General features: G+C 46.7%; 6 protein-coding genes across 7 annotated transcripts; 1 reads left to right on the top strand and 5 right to left on the bottom strand.

Annotated features, from left to right (window-relative positions):
* Positions 1 to 949: 949 nt before the first annotated feature.
* On the bottom strand, positions 950 to 4436 carry LOC9662692 (root phototropism protein 3). The gene is made up of 4 exons (XM_002988161.2): positions 3199 to 4436; positions 2943 to 3012; positions 1661 to 2887; positions 950 to 1602 (listed from the first exon to the last, which is right to left on the bottom strand). The coding sequence occupies exons 1-4, from the start codon at positions 3396 to 3398 to the stop codon at positions 1048 to 1050; spliced, it is 2052 nt and encodes a 683-aa protein (XP_002988207.2). The 5' UTR covers positions 3399 to 4436; the 3' UTR covers positions 950 to 1047.
* Positions 4437 to 4592: 156 nt separating this feature from the next.
* LOC9662691 (membrin-11) lies at positions 4593 to 5529 on the bottom strand. The gene is made up of 4 exons (XM_024661979.1): positions 5242 to 5529; positions 5067 to 5187; positions 4864 to 5013; positions 4593 to 4799 (listed from the first exon to the last, which is right to left on the bottom strand). Exons 1-4 carry the CDS (start codon positions 5499 to 5501, stop codon positions 4638 to 4640), a joined length of 693 nt encoding a protein of 230 aa, XP_024517747.1. The 5' UTR covers positions 5502 to 5529; the 3' UTR covers positions 4593 to 4637.
* Positions 5530 to 5569: 40 nt separating this feature from the next.
* Positions 5570 to 6036, bottom strand: LOC9636350 (50S ribosomal protein L20). Its single transcript, XM_002988159.2, has 2 exons — positions 5814 to 6036; positions 5570 to 5752 (listed from the first exon to the last, which is right to left on the bottom strand). The coding sequence occupies exons 1-2, from the start codon at positions 5997 to 5999 to the stop codon at positions 5579 to 5581; spliced, it is 360 nt and encodes a 119-aa protein (XP_002988205.1). The 5' UTR covers positions 6000 to 6036; the 3' UTR covers positions 5570 to 5578.
* LOC9662690 (probable inactive ATP-dependent zinc metalloprotease FTSHI 4, chloroplastic) lies at positions 6025 to 9866 on the top strand. Its single transcript, XM_024661978.1, has 16 exons — positions 6025 to 6335; positions 6402 to 6657; positions 6722 to 7127; positions 7186 to 7438; positions 7500 to 7631; positions 7684 to 7764; positions 7825 to 7950; positions 8004 to 8113; positions 8160 to 8238; positions 8295 to 8432; positions 8482 to 8593; positions 8650 to 8813; positions 8868 to 8973; positions 9042 to 9118; positions 9183 to 9326; positions 9387 to 9866. The coding sequence occupies exons 1-16, from the start codon at positions 6072 to 6074 to the stop codon at positions 9543 to 9545; spliced, it is 2607 nt and encodes an 868-aa protein (XP_024517746.1). The 5' UTR covers positions 6025 to 6071; the 3' UTR covers positions 9546 to 9866.
* LOC9636349 (TATA-binding protein-associated factor 2N) lies at positions 9345 to 10576 on the bottom strand. Of its 2 annotated transcripts, XM_024661981.1 has the most exons (3): positions 9999 to 10576; positions 9726 to 9796; positions 9345 to 9656 (listed from the first exon to the last, which is right to left on the bottom strand). In XM_024661981.1, the coding sequence occupies exons 1-3, from the start codon at positions 10529 to 10531 to the stop codon at positions 9649 to 9651; spliced, it is 612 nt and encodes a 203-aa protein (XP_024517749.1). In that variant the 5' UTR covers positions 10532 to 10576; the 3' UTR covers positions 9345 to 9648. The 2 variants fall into 2 exon arrangements, with proteins under 2 accessions (XP_024517749.1, XP_024517748.1); XM_024661980.1 differs by having other exon boundaries at positions 9345 to 9796.
* Positions 10577 to 14465: 3889 nt separating this feature from the next.
* Positions 14466 to 15383, bottom strand: LOC9636348. Its single transcript, XM_002988157.2, has 3 exons — positions 15125 to 15383; positions 14845 to 15071; positions 14466 to 14759 (listed from the first exon to the last, which is right to left on the bottom strand). Exons 1-3 carry the CDS (start codon positions 15353 to 15355, stop codon positions 14585 to 14587), a joined length of 633 nt encoding a protein of 210 aa, XP_002988203.2. The 5' UTR covers positions 15356 to 15383; the 3' UTR covers positions 14466 to 14584.
* Positions 15384 to 15395: the final 12 nt, after the last annotated feature.

The following is a 15395-nucleotide window of genomic DNA, read 5'->3' as shown; positions in this document are numbered from 1 at the left end:
TATGTATATATATATATGTGTATATATATATATGTGTATATATATATATGTATATATATATATATATGTATATATATATATATATATGTATATATATATATATATGTATATATATATATACATGTATTTATAAACCTCACAGTGTTAAAATATAAAAAAAAAATTATGTATTACAATATATTTTTAATAAATCTAGAATGCATAATGATGAATCTTATGTAAATTCAACAACTCATTAAATATGAATCTGAAGTTAATATTAAATTCTTTTTAAAAATTTATGCAAATTGTACTATATAAAATTTGTGTGTAACATTTATTTTATTAGTATTTCAATTAAATATGTTATTAAAAATTTTAACTTTAAAAAAATTTTAGAAGAAATTTGATTTCAAAATTTTAATGTTTTATAAAATATAACTTTTCTTTTCATTACTTAAAAGCTTCACATTCTCCAAATGAGAATGTTTTATTATATTTATATATAAGTTGCATATATATAAAAATAAATTAAAATGGTTTATAGAATAAATTTTTTAATAAATATTAAATTTTAGAATTTAAATTAATAAAAAAATTATATTATATTATAATCATAATATTGTGATTTGGTCTTTGAATAGTTTTGTTAGAGATCAATATATTTTGTATCTTTATAAAATGATTGTAACTTCATATTATATAAATCTAATTAATGAGTTTTTTATCACTATCCTTTGATTAATGTAGTGTGGTTATCAAAATACATATCCTTAAGATATTCTAAGAAATTTAATATTTCTAATAATTATGAATGTTCATAAGTGATGAAATTTAATCCCATTATCAAGCTTTGCATTTAGGATTAGGTTGATTGGTGTATTTGTTTATATTATAATAATAATGAGTTTAAGAATAATCTGAAAACATTAAATGCCACTGAAGTTTAAAGCCATTAAATGATATTGCATTTTAAGTTTAAAAGATGGACTCCAGTTTCCCTGAAGTTTTAAAATTTATAGCTGGTCCATGAGGTGCTTTTCCTCGAAAAAACAAGTTGTTGTCTCTTTACGAAAGGGAGTTCCTACGAAGTCGAGGCTTGGCTACGTTGTCAATGGCGTCCTTTTGCACGACGTAGCTTGGCCGCTGCTCTGGATCATCCATGCCGTCCCTGTGGAACAAGTTGGAGGCTCGTCTCAGCTTCTTCCACCCCATACTCCACGAAGAGGACGAAGACGAATGCTGGTTTTTCTCCTTTGGCCCAAGTAATTTCTGGAGCTGCTGCCTCACGAGCGAGTACTCGCTTTGGAACTCGGCAAGCTTCTCTTTCACTTGCTCCAAATCGGCTTTCACCGCCTTCAGTTCCTGTGCCCAGCTATCGCTGACGAGAGGATGGAAGCCATCGCCCTGCTGCGGATTGTCCCACCCGTCCATGTCCTTCCCAAACACGGGGCTTAGAGCGTTCTTAAGCTTCACTTGTTCGCTAAACAGCACCTGGACCACAACTCTGAGTGGGAGGCGTTCGTTTTGTGAAGCGTGCAAGCACGCATCCGACGAAAGCCTCTGGCAGTCCATCCCGCGACAGAGTCGCTTGCGTTCGAGTTCGGTCAAGCCTGGATGAACCTGTAAAAACAGGAAGAAGTTTGGTTGTTAAACCGAAAATACCCGTGGAAAAGAAAACCTTCAGGTAAGTGTCGATCGCCTTGTACAGTCCATCGTCACTAGTGCGGACTGAATCTGGAAAAGCTTCCACGAGCGCCTGGAACTTTGCCAGAGAGAGGTTCTGATCTCGTGCCACTTCTGAGAGGTAGCCGTCAAGTAGCTTTGCCACTTTAACTTTGGCACTTCTCATGGCTCCATCGAAGCCCAGCTGCTGCTCCAGAGTCGAAGGGCTGGCCTGAGTTACTTGCTCTTGGAGCAAAAAGTACTGCAGCAGCCTTTGCATGAGATCCACGTCGTAGAGTGTCTCGCAAGTGTGGAGGAAGGACGGGACGAGCAAGTCGGCGAGAGAGGCGTTCTCCAGTTGCATGCCAACCCGCTTCTCCAGCTCCGCCCTGCACGCGGTGCTCGTCCCGTGCATGTTTGCGATTCGGAGCAGCCGGAGCAAAAAGCTACACGAGACCGTGTCTTGCTGGAGCGGAAGAATTCCCACGATGTTCTCGAGCAGCTTCTGAGTCTTGTTCTGGAGCACTGTAAAATCGTCCTGTCCTGTGGAGGCTGTCATGTGTATGTTGTTCTCGGCGTTGAAATAGCCAGTGTCTCTCGACAACCCCGGCACCCACTTTAGCACGTAAGACGTAACCACGGCTCCAAGTAAATCGGACCTCATGCCTTTCACCTTGATAGCAGCGATCACCTTGAGAAAATGGTCGACTGAGAGCGTCAGCAGGTCCTCAAACCACCAGTCCGCCGGAACACTCTTAGAATCCTCCGAGCTTCTCATCTCGTTCGACTCTGGACTGTCGCTCTTCCTGCTCGAGGATTCCTTTCCGATGGTGGACCAGTTGATGCCTCTCGTATCTGTGCAGGCCTTCCACGCAATTGATTCACTGCAGCGCCGGACCAGCTGGAGGTTTTCACTCCAAGGTGAAAGTTTTTCGCAGCACTTGAGCACTGTAAGAGAATCCTTCCACGACCCCAGTACCATAAAGCTCAGAAACGCCTCGGTTTTCGAGATAAGATTCCCCTCCTCAAGGTCTTCAGTCATTTCCAGGTACTCTGCGGCGCATCTCAGTCCTGCTACATTGGCTGCCGTGAGGTCAATCGCCATTCCATAGCAGAACTTGGCCGCAAGTTCAAAAGAGTCCGGGCCTCCTGGTATCCCAGTAAGATCAATATGGTCCTTTTCAGTGTCTCGGGACTCAAACACTAGCCGGTTCAGACGACCGCTCCGGGACAGAAGAGGAAACTACAAAAACAACAAGTAAGCTCACAATTCTCGGCTTTCTTTCTTTACTGCTTACCTTGTGAAGATGAAATTTGAGATCATCTACTTGTACCACCAGGTCGCTCTGTAGCTCCGTAGCCACAAACCTGGTGAAATCCATAGCAAAAATTATCAGGGAAACGAGTATGAATACGGTCTAGATCAATGCAAGAAACTACCAGAAACCAGGCACCCGGCAATTATTATGGCAAAGTTTCTTTCCGAATTTATGTGTGGCTATGCGGCTTCATTCTATCCAAGCGATGCAAAACTGAAAGCCAGAAAATACGTACCATGCTTGTCCTTGCCTCTCAAAGCCATCAACCTTGCTTCCCAATTTCATCTGCTTTGACTTGTCCTGCTCCTGCTTGTATAGCCTATGAACATTGCTCTTCCCGCTGGCCCGGAACTCCAAGTCCGAGGAAGAAACCCGTCTGAATTTCCCCGCAAGCTTGTCTCCATCCTCGGAGCTTGTAGACCGATCGTCGTTCATTCTGCTTCACTGCCTGTCCACTACTGCATCCGAGCTTCTCGATCCGATGTCCTGAAATCACCAGCGAGCATGTCTGGAAGCCTTGAGCAATCGAAAAGACTGTCGGGAGTGTCGACGACGCAGCACAGCAGCTAAGTAGCGACGGAGGCCAGCGAGCAGCAAAATCTGTGGCGGTGGAAGAGGCCAGTTTCCATACATAGCTCGAGCAGCACCACTCCTCACTGCATAAACGGAGCCGGATAACGGAGGAGCAAGGGATGGACCAAACTGTGGACTGTCCCGTTGAAAGCGATTGGTAAAAGGAATCCCCGCTCAAGGACAAGCTTCCCGATCGTCACCCGAGTAGCCATTCCTCCTCCTATTGTCCCCTTGTTTTTGTACTGCCAACCTGCTATGAACTATTTTGTCCCCGCGGCAGCACGGCACCGCTCCACCCAGTCGTTTAAAAACATTTCTTCTGATTCTGATGGCATTCCGGTAGCTGGATTCTCCAAGTACGCAGGACAATCCGAGCGAAAACTAATGTAAAAATGCTGAATATCTCTTTTTCCCAGCTGCAGCTCAAGATTCCCGCCTCTCGGATAATCCCTTCTATAGCTGTGACCGCAGGCAGCCCACACTTCGTTGCAGTCTTCTCCTCCAGTAGCACAGTGGCAGAAGCAATAGTGGCCAAAGGGAAAAAAGTGTCGTGAGGAGGAGCCTCGGTTGCATGGTGATAATGAACCTGCCTGTTCCAATCACTTTTGCTGCTATCACTGTTCTCGCTGAGAAAACTTCTCAGATGAAAGCCACCCGACCATTCGTTCGAAATTATGGCAATGGCAGCACCGGTCCCCACGGTTTCAAAGACTTCGCAACCCACGGAGTGAAGTCCGTTCGGCCAGCTTTCGCTGTAACCACGATGGACCTCACATCTCAGTGAAATGGGCCACGAGATTATTAGAAGCCAGCTCCCCACAAGTTTGTTCTCGACGATGACTGCCGAGTTTCAATTTAATGCTCCTGGCCATCTCCATCTGGCAAGGACTTGTCCTACAAAACTTTAGTTAGCCTGGATAGATAAAACTGATTCATCGTCGAGACGACTTTACCTCGATGGATACTGCACTTTCATATCGACGTCTTAATGGAGCCATCTTATTATCGCACCTAGAAGTGACAAAACCAAACAAACAAAACAAAGAAACCTTTGGGAAAAAAAAACGAGTATTATAAATGGCACCCTCGTATATTATCGGCTCAGCGTACCCACATCCACACCGCAATGACCACAACAATCGTTACGATCATTCCCGTGTAGGATATCCACTTGTCAATGCGATGTCTCTTCTCGATAACTCTCAAAACAGCGTTGGATAATCCCACCGTTGTGAGAATGTCCAATGCCTTACGCTGAGCACTCTGCAACAACACACGCCAACAATTATTTACACGCTTCTCTCGAAGTCCAAAAACGTGCGCTTACCTTTAAACGGTCACGCTGGACACTATACTTCGAAAGAACTGCCACTCCAGCGGCCATGGCTTCCTCGAGCATATTGGACGAGCGTTGCAAGGATCGCATAGCTTGCTGCTCATCGTCAAAGATTTGGAGCACTTGTGCCGAGTCTCCATTCTAAGAAAGCCACCAAACGAGTTTATAGATGACAAGAATCACAAGTGACCAACCATTCTCCTGAAAAGATCTGCTCGCTCTTGCGCCTCTATCTGACGTCGATGCTGGCGACCAAGATACTTTTCCAGTCCAAGCCTCAAGGAATCAGCTTCCTCAAGGACCTGTTCTACTTTCCTATCGATCCACAGCAAGATCAAGTACAAACCAAGAAAGAGATCTAAAACTCACCGTTTCCACAAGTCTCGCTGAGATTTCTGGAGCTGGAGCCGCCACAGTTGATCGAGTTCCTCGCTATACTTCTGGAGCTGGCCTAGATCACGCTTCACTGACTGGGTGATCTCGGATCCGGAGAGAGTTCCATCGCGGGGGCTACTGCTACTGCTACTGGTGGAGCATTCTAAGCGCTCTAGCCTCTCCAAACCATCGCGTACTTTGAAGAGGGAGACGCGAGCTTGCTGGTAGACATCCGATAGCGTACCGCCACTCATCGATCCAAACCCTGGAGAAGACGAAGAACCCTAAAATTCTTGGGGCCAAATAGTTCGTTTTCCTTTCCTTTTTTTTCTCAAGGGACAAGCTTGGGCCTGGCAGCGGCGGCCTTGGCCTTGATGGCTTGATCGCTGATATCGGCCAAGCATTTGAAGGAGTAAGGCTCGTTCATCGCGATCTCGGAAAGAACCTTGCGATTGAGCTGGATGTTCTCGCGATTGAGGCCGTGCATGAAATTACTGTACCTCAGCTGCGAGACCAGCGATGAACCTCTCGAAAAAATCTCTCAAAACGAGAATGTGAGAGCTTACCCCATAGATCCGCGCGCCCGCATTGATCCTCATGATCCACAGGCTACGCATGTCCCTCTTTTTGCTGCGCCGATCGCGATACGCATACTGCAGCGCCTTCTCGACGCGCTCGCGGGCGATTCGGATGCAGTTCTTGGCGCGGCCCCGGAATCCCCTGGCAAGCTTCAAGATCGTGTCCTTGTGCATTGCTCTCCTCTTTCGCTAAAACCCTAGCTCAAGAACCCTAAAAATTTCAAATGGGGATAAGGTTTTAGAGCCATGGGCGACTACTGCCTGTGGCGGATGCGCCATGACGGGCGGAGGAGCGTCGATGCGATCCGGAGATTTTCGATGCCAAATGCGCTGCCGTGTCGAGGTATGGCAGATCAATTGCCCGTTGGGAGAGGGCATTTGATGCCCCTCAAGAAAGAGGGGCTTGCGGCTAGCAAAATGGCCTGGCTGGGCCAGAATCTGAGTTCTAAGCCGCTGGCAGAGCCTCAAAACGCGGTCGATGAACAGGAGAGATTGCAAGAAATCTTCAAGGTATTAAATTTTTTTCTCACAAGACTCTGTATACTTAGCTCTGGTTTCTTTTTGTGTGTTTCTTAGAAAGTATCCGAGGCAGAGAAGGAAAGGATTGACAAGCAGCTGGAAATGGACAGGAAAGTAGCACTTCAGATCGACCGCGAACAAGAACAGCTCGAGTTATGGAGAACTTTTCACAAGCGGCTCTCAGGCGCTCTCAGGGGAACACACTTGGATCCCGAGCCCGGGCAAAACATTGCTTTTAGCAAATTCTGGAAGCTCTTGGAAGCAGGAAAGGTGGAGTACGTCGAGTACGCGAATTACGGGCAGCACATTGCTGGTAAGTGTTTGCGTAGCATTGTGTCTCTTCACTTGGCTTACTTGCAAGCTTTTCATTTCGCCAGTTCTACTGCCACATTTTGTGGACGGAAAGGCCGCCGACGAGCCTGCTCGAAAGCTTGTTGTCAAAGATGGAGTGACAGTCGTAGAGCAAAGGCCCGTCGTCTACAGGCGGCACTGGGTTGACAAAATGCCGGGTGATTGCATGAGCGACGTTTGGAAGCTTCTCCATCCGCAGCTCAAGGACATAAAAGTGATCAAGACGAACACCATAGCGAACCAGCTCTATCCACAGGCTAAAATCGTCACCGTTTGGGGGATGCGGGTGGCACTGGCAGCATCGGTCTTTTTCTTTCTCAAGTGGTCCTTGTCTTACTTCACCAGGTTTAGAGATCCTTTAGATCGCGGATGGAATGTAGAGCGCGATCTCACAGCTGGTAACTACGTGCTTGGCGCACTTGGTGAGAGCAGGTAAATCAAGCAGTGAATCTTTTGGTTCTGATCTAGTAGTCTTTCTTTGAATTTCCAGAGCAAGATTTCTCTCGGCCGAGGAGAAAACAGGCGTAACTTTTGACGACTTTGCCGGACAGGATTATATCAAGGCTGAGCTTCAAGAAGTTGTGAAGTTGCTCAAGGAAAGCAAAGAAGATCCTACGGTCTATGTTCCCAAAGGCGTGCTGCTGCATGGGCCTCCAGGGACTGGCAAGACATTGTTAGCTAGAGCAATTGCTGGCGAGGCTGGACTACCGTTCTTTTCTGTTGGTGGTGCCGAGTTCGTTGAGGTAAGCTTTCCATATATTTCGTATCATGTCTTGTTAACCGAAACTTGCGGTCACACTCTAGATGTATGCCGGGGTTGCCGCAGCTCGTGTGCAAGATCTGTTCTCCAGAGCAAGAAACTTTGCTCCATCAATCATTTTCATTGATGAAATTGATGCTATTGGTGGAAAGCGTGGAAACTATGATGTTGGAGGGGTACGTAGGCCGTCTTCTATTACTTGATGAGTTGTTCACTCTTGAAGTGCAGGGAGGTAGGGAGCGTGAGCAGGGCCTTATACAAATGCTAACCGAGCTTGATGGATTTCAGAGCGGCCTCACGTCATCAAGAGTGCGTATCTTACGTTACTTGCAGTTATGAATCCGGCACTGATTACAAATGTTTGTCCAGGTGCTGGTCATCGGAGCGACCAACAGGCTTGATATGCTTGATGCAGCTCTCCTGAGAAAAGGACGGTTTGACAAAATCATGGCAGTGGGGCTTCCTTCAGAAGCAGGAAGATTAGAAATTTTAAAGGTTTACTTTTCTCGCCAAGTTTTATCCATCGCTACTTACTGTTCGTGCATCAGGTTCATGCTAAAAACAAACCGTTTAAGTCGGAGGAAGAGAAGCTCAGATTGCTGAAAGATATTACCAAATTGACCAACCGTTTTAGTGGAGCGGAACTAGCTAATATTCTGTAAGTTGCACAGCCACTTGTGTTCTCACTCTTTCTAGTCTTACAGAAACGAGGCAGTCATTCTAGCAATACGGCATGACAAGGAATTCATTGAAAAAGCGGAACTCGAAGAAGCAATAAGTAGAGTACGTTTCCTGCCACGAGCATTTTAGTTGCCGTGCTGAATTCTTTTCTCCTGCAGCAAGGAGGGTCTTTTGCTACTGGCCAGGAAGACGTGCTAGATCAAACTGGCGAAGCTCGCACTAGGTTAGCGTATCGAGAAGCTGCTGTTGCTGTACTTGACTGCTACTTCCCGAATCCTCATACTCCATTCATAAAGGTATATTGCCGTTTTATCTCCAGGAATAATGTTACTTTTTTTGCTTCAGACTAACATCCGTAAAATGGATACCACTGTTAACATGCAATACGCGGAGCCCCCGGATTTTGTTTACTCAAAGAAGCAAGAGTATGTAGATGCTGCTGTCCGACTATGTGCTCGTAAGTTTCCTTCCATTCGTCCATCAAATTTATTGCTCACTTTGATGAACCCGCAGCCAGAATTGTAGAAGAGCTGATTTTTGGCAGAGACAATACCTCTTGGTTATCAGGATCTTTTCTTGGCCAAGCTGGAGCTCTCATTGATCGGCTAATCTTTCAGACGGGTTTCACTGCCTTGGGCAAGACATACTACAAAACGAGAAAGGACGTCCTGGTTCATGTAAGAGGACCTGCTTGCTCTAATCATGGCTTAACAACGGAGAACTTCTTGCAGCTGAATCCAAAAATTCAAGCGCTACGAGATGAATACATGAGATACGCCATTGAGAAGTGCACGTCGGTGCTCTTGGAGTATCGGTCTGCTCTAGAAACCATGGCAGGTAATGCATTTCCTTACTTTTTTATGTTTTCTTTGTTGCTCAAGCTCGTAAGTTGGTTCTTTTCGTAGACCGACTTATGGAGAAAACAGAGCTTCAAGCTGCAGATATGTGGGAGGTTTTCAACAAATCACCACGAATTCCCCAGGTACGAGAAGTTTGTTTTTTCTTCTTTTTTCTTATGGATAATTACTATTTGGATTGGATTGCAGCCTGTTGTCTATCCAGTGGACGAATACGATGCGCTTATTTATGAAGGCCGTTGGGGGATTTATGGTGCTTCTCTTCCTGGAAGAGCAAGTTATTATCCTGGAAATGTTGGATACGCAACATTCGGTGCGCCAAAGCCACGACAGGTACTCGAGATACTCGTGTTGATCAATCACAAGCTCATATATATTTCTTGTCTCTCCCAGGTCCAACGCGTGAGCGACGAAGCCTGGGAGTACATGGACAAAAGAATAAAACAGAACAAAGAGAACCTGGACAAGCTGCTAGAGACTGAGGAGGGGAGGAGGTTTTACGAGGACGATCTCCAGCAAAGAGTCATGCTCAGCGACTACTATTACCTCTAGTCTTCTTGGTAACGGAGTTTCACCTTCTTCTCGATGCTGGACGAGAGAGACACAAATGCGGCTGCCGGGACAAATCACATCCGTGTTGGAATTGTTATCAAATTTACATGCCTGTACGACGAGGGATCCATCAGCAACGACAAGAGAAAAGAAACAAAGTCGGTTTTTTTTCCAACTCACCTGGCTCGCGACGAGCATTGCACCTAAAGCACTCGACCCTGTTGGCGAAGTTGTGCTCTTTGCAGCCGGTTCTGGCAAAATCCAAAGAAAGCCTTGTCAGCCTCCATTGAAGCATCAATTCACGAAAGAAAATGCCAGTTCCATAGCCAAACAAAACGGAGAAACAAAGAAACTGTAGCAAAGAGAAAAAAGAAGAGAGAGAGAGAAAAAGGAGAACCTTTCTCTCGAAAGATAAAGAATCCTGGCAAAAGAGAGTTTTGTGAAGAGAAGTACCTCGGGCATATCCAGTCCCCCGACTTCCACACGGACCTGCCAAAGCCGCCGCCGCCACCACCACCCCCGGCACCGGCGCTAGCATACGAGGAGGCCGAGGAAGAAGGCGAGGTAAAATACCTCCTGGATGAGAAGGACGAGGACGAGTCTCGGCGGTCCGAGGAAGGATCGAACCTGCGATCGATGCCCACTTCGCCGTCGTGGTCGCGGAACGCGCCACACTTGTAGCACCCCGTCCTGCTCGCGAAATTGTGCGCATTGCACTCGACGCAGTACCAATCCCCGGGCCTCACATCCTCGGCCGGGAATCCGGCCAGGGAGGAGCGGCCGCCGCCCCCGCCGCCGCCAAAGCCGTAAGATCCACCCCTCATGCCGCCGCCGCCGCCGCCGCCGCTGCTGTTGCCGATGAACTCCACATCGCGGGGCCGCTCGGACATGGGGCGTGGCTCGCCGCAGCGCTGGCAGGAATCGCGGCGGCTGAAATTGAGATGGTCGCAGAAGGGGCAGTCCCAATCCCCGGGCTTCCTGCTCATTCTCGCCAAAATGGAAACCACAAGGCAAACAAAAGGGAGAAGAACTGTTGCCCTAATTTACACTCAACCGCGTTTAAACAAACGGGGGTTGTAAAAACTAATTACATTGAGATAAACCTACCTTCAAACCAATTATTTCAACGTGTTTGGCAACAACTTAACACTCTCTCCTAGGAGCGTGCCGAATATAAATTGCTTGATCGCTCCAAACATCTAAACCCAAGCAATGGCGCTCTCTTCCCCAGTATTCTTGTCAACACTGGCTCTTATAACTCTGATGTACATGGTCGATTCATCTGCTGCTGGGACGAGCCCAGGTTTGCTACTCAAACAATTCGCTTTTCCTTCTGTTTGTCGCAACTCGGCGAGATTTTGAAAAGGGTTGACTATGGCAGCACCAAGTTCAGGTTCAGGCAATTGTTCGACAGCAGCCCTCCAAGATCTCCTTCTCATGGCCGGCGGAGCTGATGAGTCCCTCACTATGAATGTGCTCCCCATCTTGCAGACCTTCCTGAATGGAGGATCAATAGCTGCGTTGTTGAAACAGCTGTTACGCTTCCTGCTTGCATTCCTGTTAGGAGGTTCGGCCCCTGTCAGTCCATCCAGTGTTCCTTTGATCACCACTGCTGTAAAGCAGCTGCTAGCTTGTGCTTCACAGATTGCGGATCTAACACAGATTACTCGCCTCGTAATTGTTCTTCTTGCTCTGCTGCTGGCCATCGTAAAGAGCGGATAAAATTATCCAAAAACATGTAAAGTTTAATGCCTAATATATTTTACCCTTATTGAAGTAACACCAAAGGTAAAAATTTCCCAAGTTTTTGTTGAAGAACTTGGGGTTGATATGTTGTTATTGATCATAGCGAATGTTATTGGCCCAGTGCTGCTGCTTCTAAGAATTCATCACTGCCAGGCAGAGCTGGGTTGTACTTGCTACCGTTGCTCTGGTAGATGTTACCATGAGAAAAACTCATGGCTAAACTAAACTGGTAGATACAAATGATTAGATTTTGCAGAACTAGAAGTCCACAGTACACAAGCAAATCAATAAAGCTGCACCAACGTAAATCTAAATAAAATATTTATGGAGAAGTGTCATAACTCTCTCTGCTCTTTACTAAGGCTAGCAGCAGCACAAAAAGAATAAGGAGGTGAGCAATTTGTGTTGGATCCTGTTAGGCACCAGGTCAGGATAATAGGATAAAGAAAAAGCCTTACAATCAAGTCATCACCCCTTTAACCAGTTGGTTTAGGGTGTAAGGGATAAGATCTTAACAAATCCACAATGAAGCTAGTAACTAATTTACAACAGTTAACAACTGATTTACAGCAGTGGTGATCAAGGGAACACTAGGAGCAAAACCTCCCAAAAAGGAATGTAAGCAAGAAGCTTAGTGAAGGGCTCATCAGCTCCGAACTCAGGCTTGCTACTGCCACATAAAGCTTTTCAAAATCTTGAGTCACGCACGAAAAGAAAGAAAAGTGTTTGAGTGCTCTAATATAAATTGCTTGATTCCAAACATCCAGAAGTCCGTCAAATGGATGAGTGTTCTATCACGAAATAATATAATTAAATGTATACAATATCTAAATTAACTATTTCATTAGTAAACTTCAATGTCCTAATGTATTCTCAAAGCACAGAAGAAAGCTTCCTTCTCATACTTCGAGCCTTTGAGAATCTCGTTCTGAAATCGGGAAACTATTAGCTGAGCTGCTGCTGCAAGTGAGCAGTACACTCATCCATTCAACACTGGTGTCCATAACAAGCAAGAATCTTGAAAGGAGCTCTATATAAATTGCTGCTCGGATTGCTCCAACATCAACCCCAAATGGCGCGAGTAATGACTATGGTTCTTGTAGTTCTGGTGTATATGATCAATTCATCCGTTGCGCAGACAGGTTTGCAGCTCTTTTCTCTCTTTCTTTTCTTTAAGCTTAAGTGTGAACTATGGCAGCACCAAGTCCGACTTCAGGCAATTGCTCGACAGCAGCCCTCCAGGATCTCCTCCTCACAGTTGGCGGAGCCGACGAGTCTCTCACTGCGAATGTGCTCCCCATCTTGCAGTCCTTCCTGAATGGAGGATCAATCTCGGCGCTGGTGCAACAGCTCTCGAGCATCCTGCTCGCATTACTTTCGGGAAATCTGGCTCCTGTCGGTGCATCCAGTCTTCCCTTGCTCACCACTGTGATAAATCAGCTGCTAGCTTGCGCTCCACAGCTTCCCGATCCAACGCAGATTACTCGCCTCCTCCTTGTTCTTCTCGCGCTGCTGCTAGCCCTCGTAAACAGCGGATAGAATTGTGCGCACAACTACGATCAATAAAATTTGTATGATAAAATTTGTATGAATTGTTTCTTTGAAAGCGTTGATTAAACTTGAGAATAACTACATGCTCACCGAATACTTTTTTATGTATTTATGAAGATTGTATGTACACTAAAGGAAGAATCAGAGCTCACAAGCTGGCTACTTCAACCTGAGAGAAGGGGAAAAAAAAAGAAGAATGAAGAGAACAAGTTGAGCTAAAACCACGGCTGTCAGTTTCTTACTGGATGGTCCGTAGCAAACTCGGAGGCGGTCTGGGAGATTTGAATGACTCGCAAGGCACATTTGTAGTCGTCTTCGAGGACTGCAGTATTGCTCGTGATTTCAACCACATCCTGAACCTTCTCGGCGCTCCCTGAATCTCACAAAAACATTCTCTCGTTCTGGATCAAACTCAAGACACGAAAAAAGAACGTAAAACTCACCTTCATCCTTGACGATCTGCTCCAGTTGTGACACCGTCGCATCCAAATTGCAGCTTCCGGGTGTGCTACACCTGCATTCGCAATTCGCACAACCTTGAGAAACTATCCAACGTGATTCGAAAGAACACATGTGCATCCGAAAGATAATGAGAAAACTCTAGACAAGGAAAAACTCACCGAGAAGCACTTGTCTCAGAGTTGGAACTTACTGAAGCAGCAACTTCCATTCGACTCAGCCTGCTCGGCCTCGTTGTCTCATGCGCACTAATGCTGCTTCGCACCGGGACGAACTTCTTAAAAGGAAGAACAGCCCCTTTGCTACTGCTGGTGGTGGTGGTGGTGGTGGTGGTGGTGGCGGTGCTGGACGATGATGACAACACGCCTTCGCTGGTGCTCGGCCTTGGCAATGTCTTGATCGCGGAGCTGAGAGGCCTCCCAGCCCATTGCCTCTGCCTGGAGCGGTGGAAGCGGCAGCGAAACGATCCGGGATGGCTCGTCGGCGCGCAAAGGCAGGATCTCTTGACCACCGGAGGAGGCGGAGGAGGAGCGGCGATGGCGGCCTTCTTCACCGCCGGTTGAGAGGGCGAGTTTGCAGAGCCTTCCCCGTCAGAAACCTCGTTCTCTCGCTTTGCTATTACGTTGGGTGGCAGATTCCTGTGCTTGAGTGCCGCCTTGAGAAGACTATTTGAATGCATACTTCTCTCCTTCTGCCTAACAAAGAACAAATTTTATAGCTCTCTTCTGACTAAACAGTGCTATAGATCGAATGCAGCCTAGCAAAGAACAAAAAAAAAACGATTTTTTAGCTCTCTTCTGACTAAATGACTTTACAGTGCCGTAGAACGGATGGATCGACCCACAAAAGAAAATGCTATCACGGTCAAAAGTAAAACCCTGTCCTAATCATCCCAAGAGACCGAGAAAAAAAGGAAGAAAGGAAAGAAAAGAGAGGAAATCCTTTTGATTCCACTGTGCAAGAAGATGGCGCAGATGGATGGAAGACCTAAAAAACTAACCTGGTGGCCGATGGACGATGGATGGATCGATCAATCGCGAGGAACCACGAGCGCCGCCCCAGCAAGAAAGACAAACTGAAAATCAGGGTTCGATTCCGACAAATCGCTTGCCGCGCTCGCGCGCGAACTGGAAAAATCGCCCCGCCCAAATTGCTTTGTGGATATTTAGCCTAAACGTTGCAATGTCATTGATACACGTGTCGCAAGATTCTAGAGTATATGCTACAAGGCAAGATTCTGGAGCATATGCGAGTGAAAACGTTCGCGGAATATTCTCCCGCATTTACTTTGGGGGCAAAAATGGAGTCCACCATCCAGTCTCATACTTTGGATATGGCGCTGTCCATTTGTCCGGCCGATCGAACTGGACGTCGATTGGATTCGATTCCGCCACTTCCGACAAGCTTTCCGCCTCGATCACGCCCTTCAAGACGCGATCGATCCTGAGCTTCATGAATCTGTGCTCCATGAATCCAATCCAATCCACGAAGATCGATTGATTAGAGAGGAGAGCGAAAGAAAAACTAGCGTAGAAGAACTTACGTGATCCAGACGGGGTCAGTGGAGACGAGAGCCACAGCGGGCCGGTTGAGCCGAGCCGACATCTCTGGGAATTTCTCCACGAACTTGGGCTCTATCACCAGCCAGAAATCTTGCTCCTTGTTACGCTCGTCGTAGTTCCGGAGGCGCTCTCTCAAGAGCTCCTGCAAATGCTCCTCCTCGTCCAGCATGAACTTCGCGTTGGCCAGCAAGAAGTGATACTGCTTCTTCTGGAATCACAATTTCGTGTTTGCTTTCTTCCATCAATCTAGAAATCACGAACCTGTTGCACTGCCGACGATGGGGAAGAAGAAGCCGCTGGATCCGCAGTCGCAACTGCTCTGAGAGGCCGAAATCCTCCAGCGCTGGTGCTTCCGAGAGCGTGAGATCGCGAAATCGGCCGTGGACAAGCCCTAGGAGCGGCTACTCTACCACAAATTCCAGCGGCATTGTAATGCCGCGCTTGGGGCATCGTGCAAGCCATCGCCCCAGCCGTAGTAGTGGCCATCGCCATGCTCTATCCTACACCGCACCCTAATGACATGAACCTCTAA

The sequence above is a fragment of the Selaginella moellendorffii genome, unplaced genomic scaffold, assembly GCF_000143415.4.
Source record: "Selaginella moellendorffii unplaced genomic scaffold, v1.0 SELMOscaffold_87, whole genome shotgun sequence".
Lineage (NCBI taxonomy): Eukaryota > Viridiplantae > Streptophyta > Lycopodiopsida > Selaginellales > Selaginellaceae > Selaginella > Selaginella moellendorffii.
This window is presented reverse-complemented; position numbering and strand designations above follow the sequence as displayed.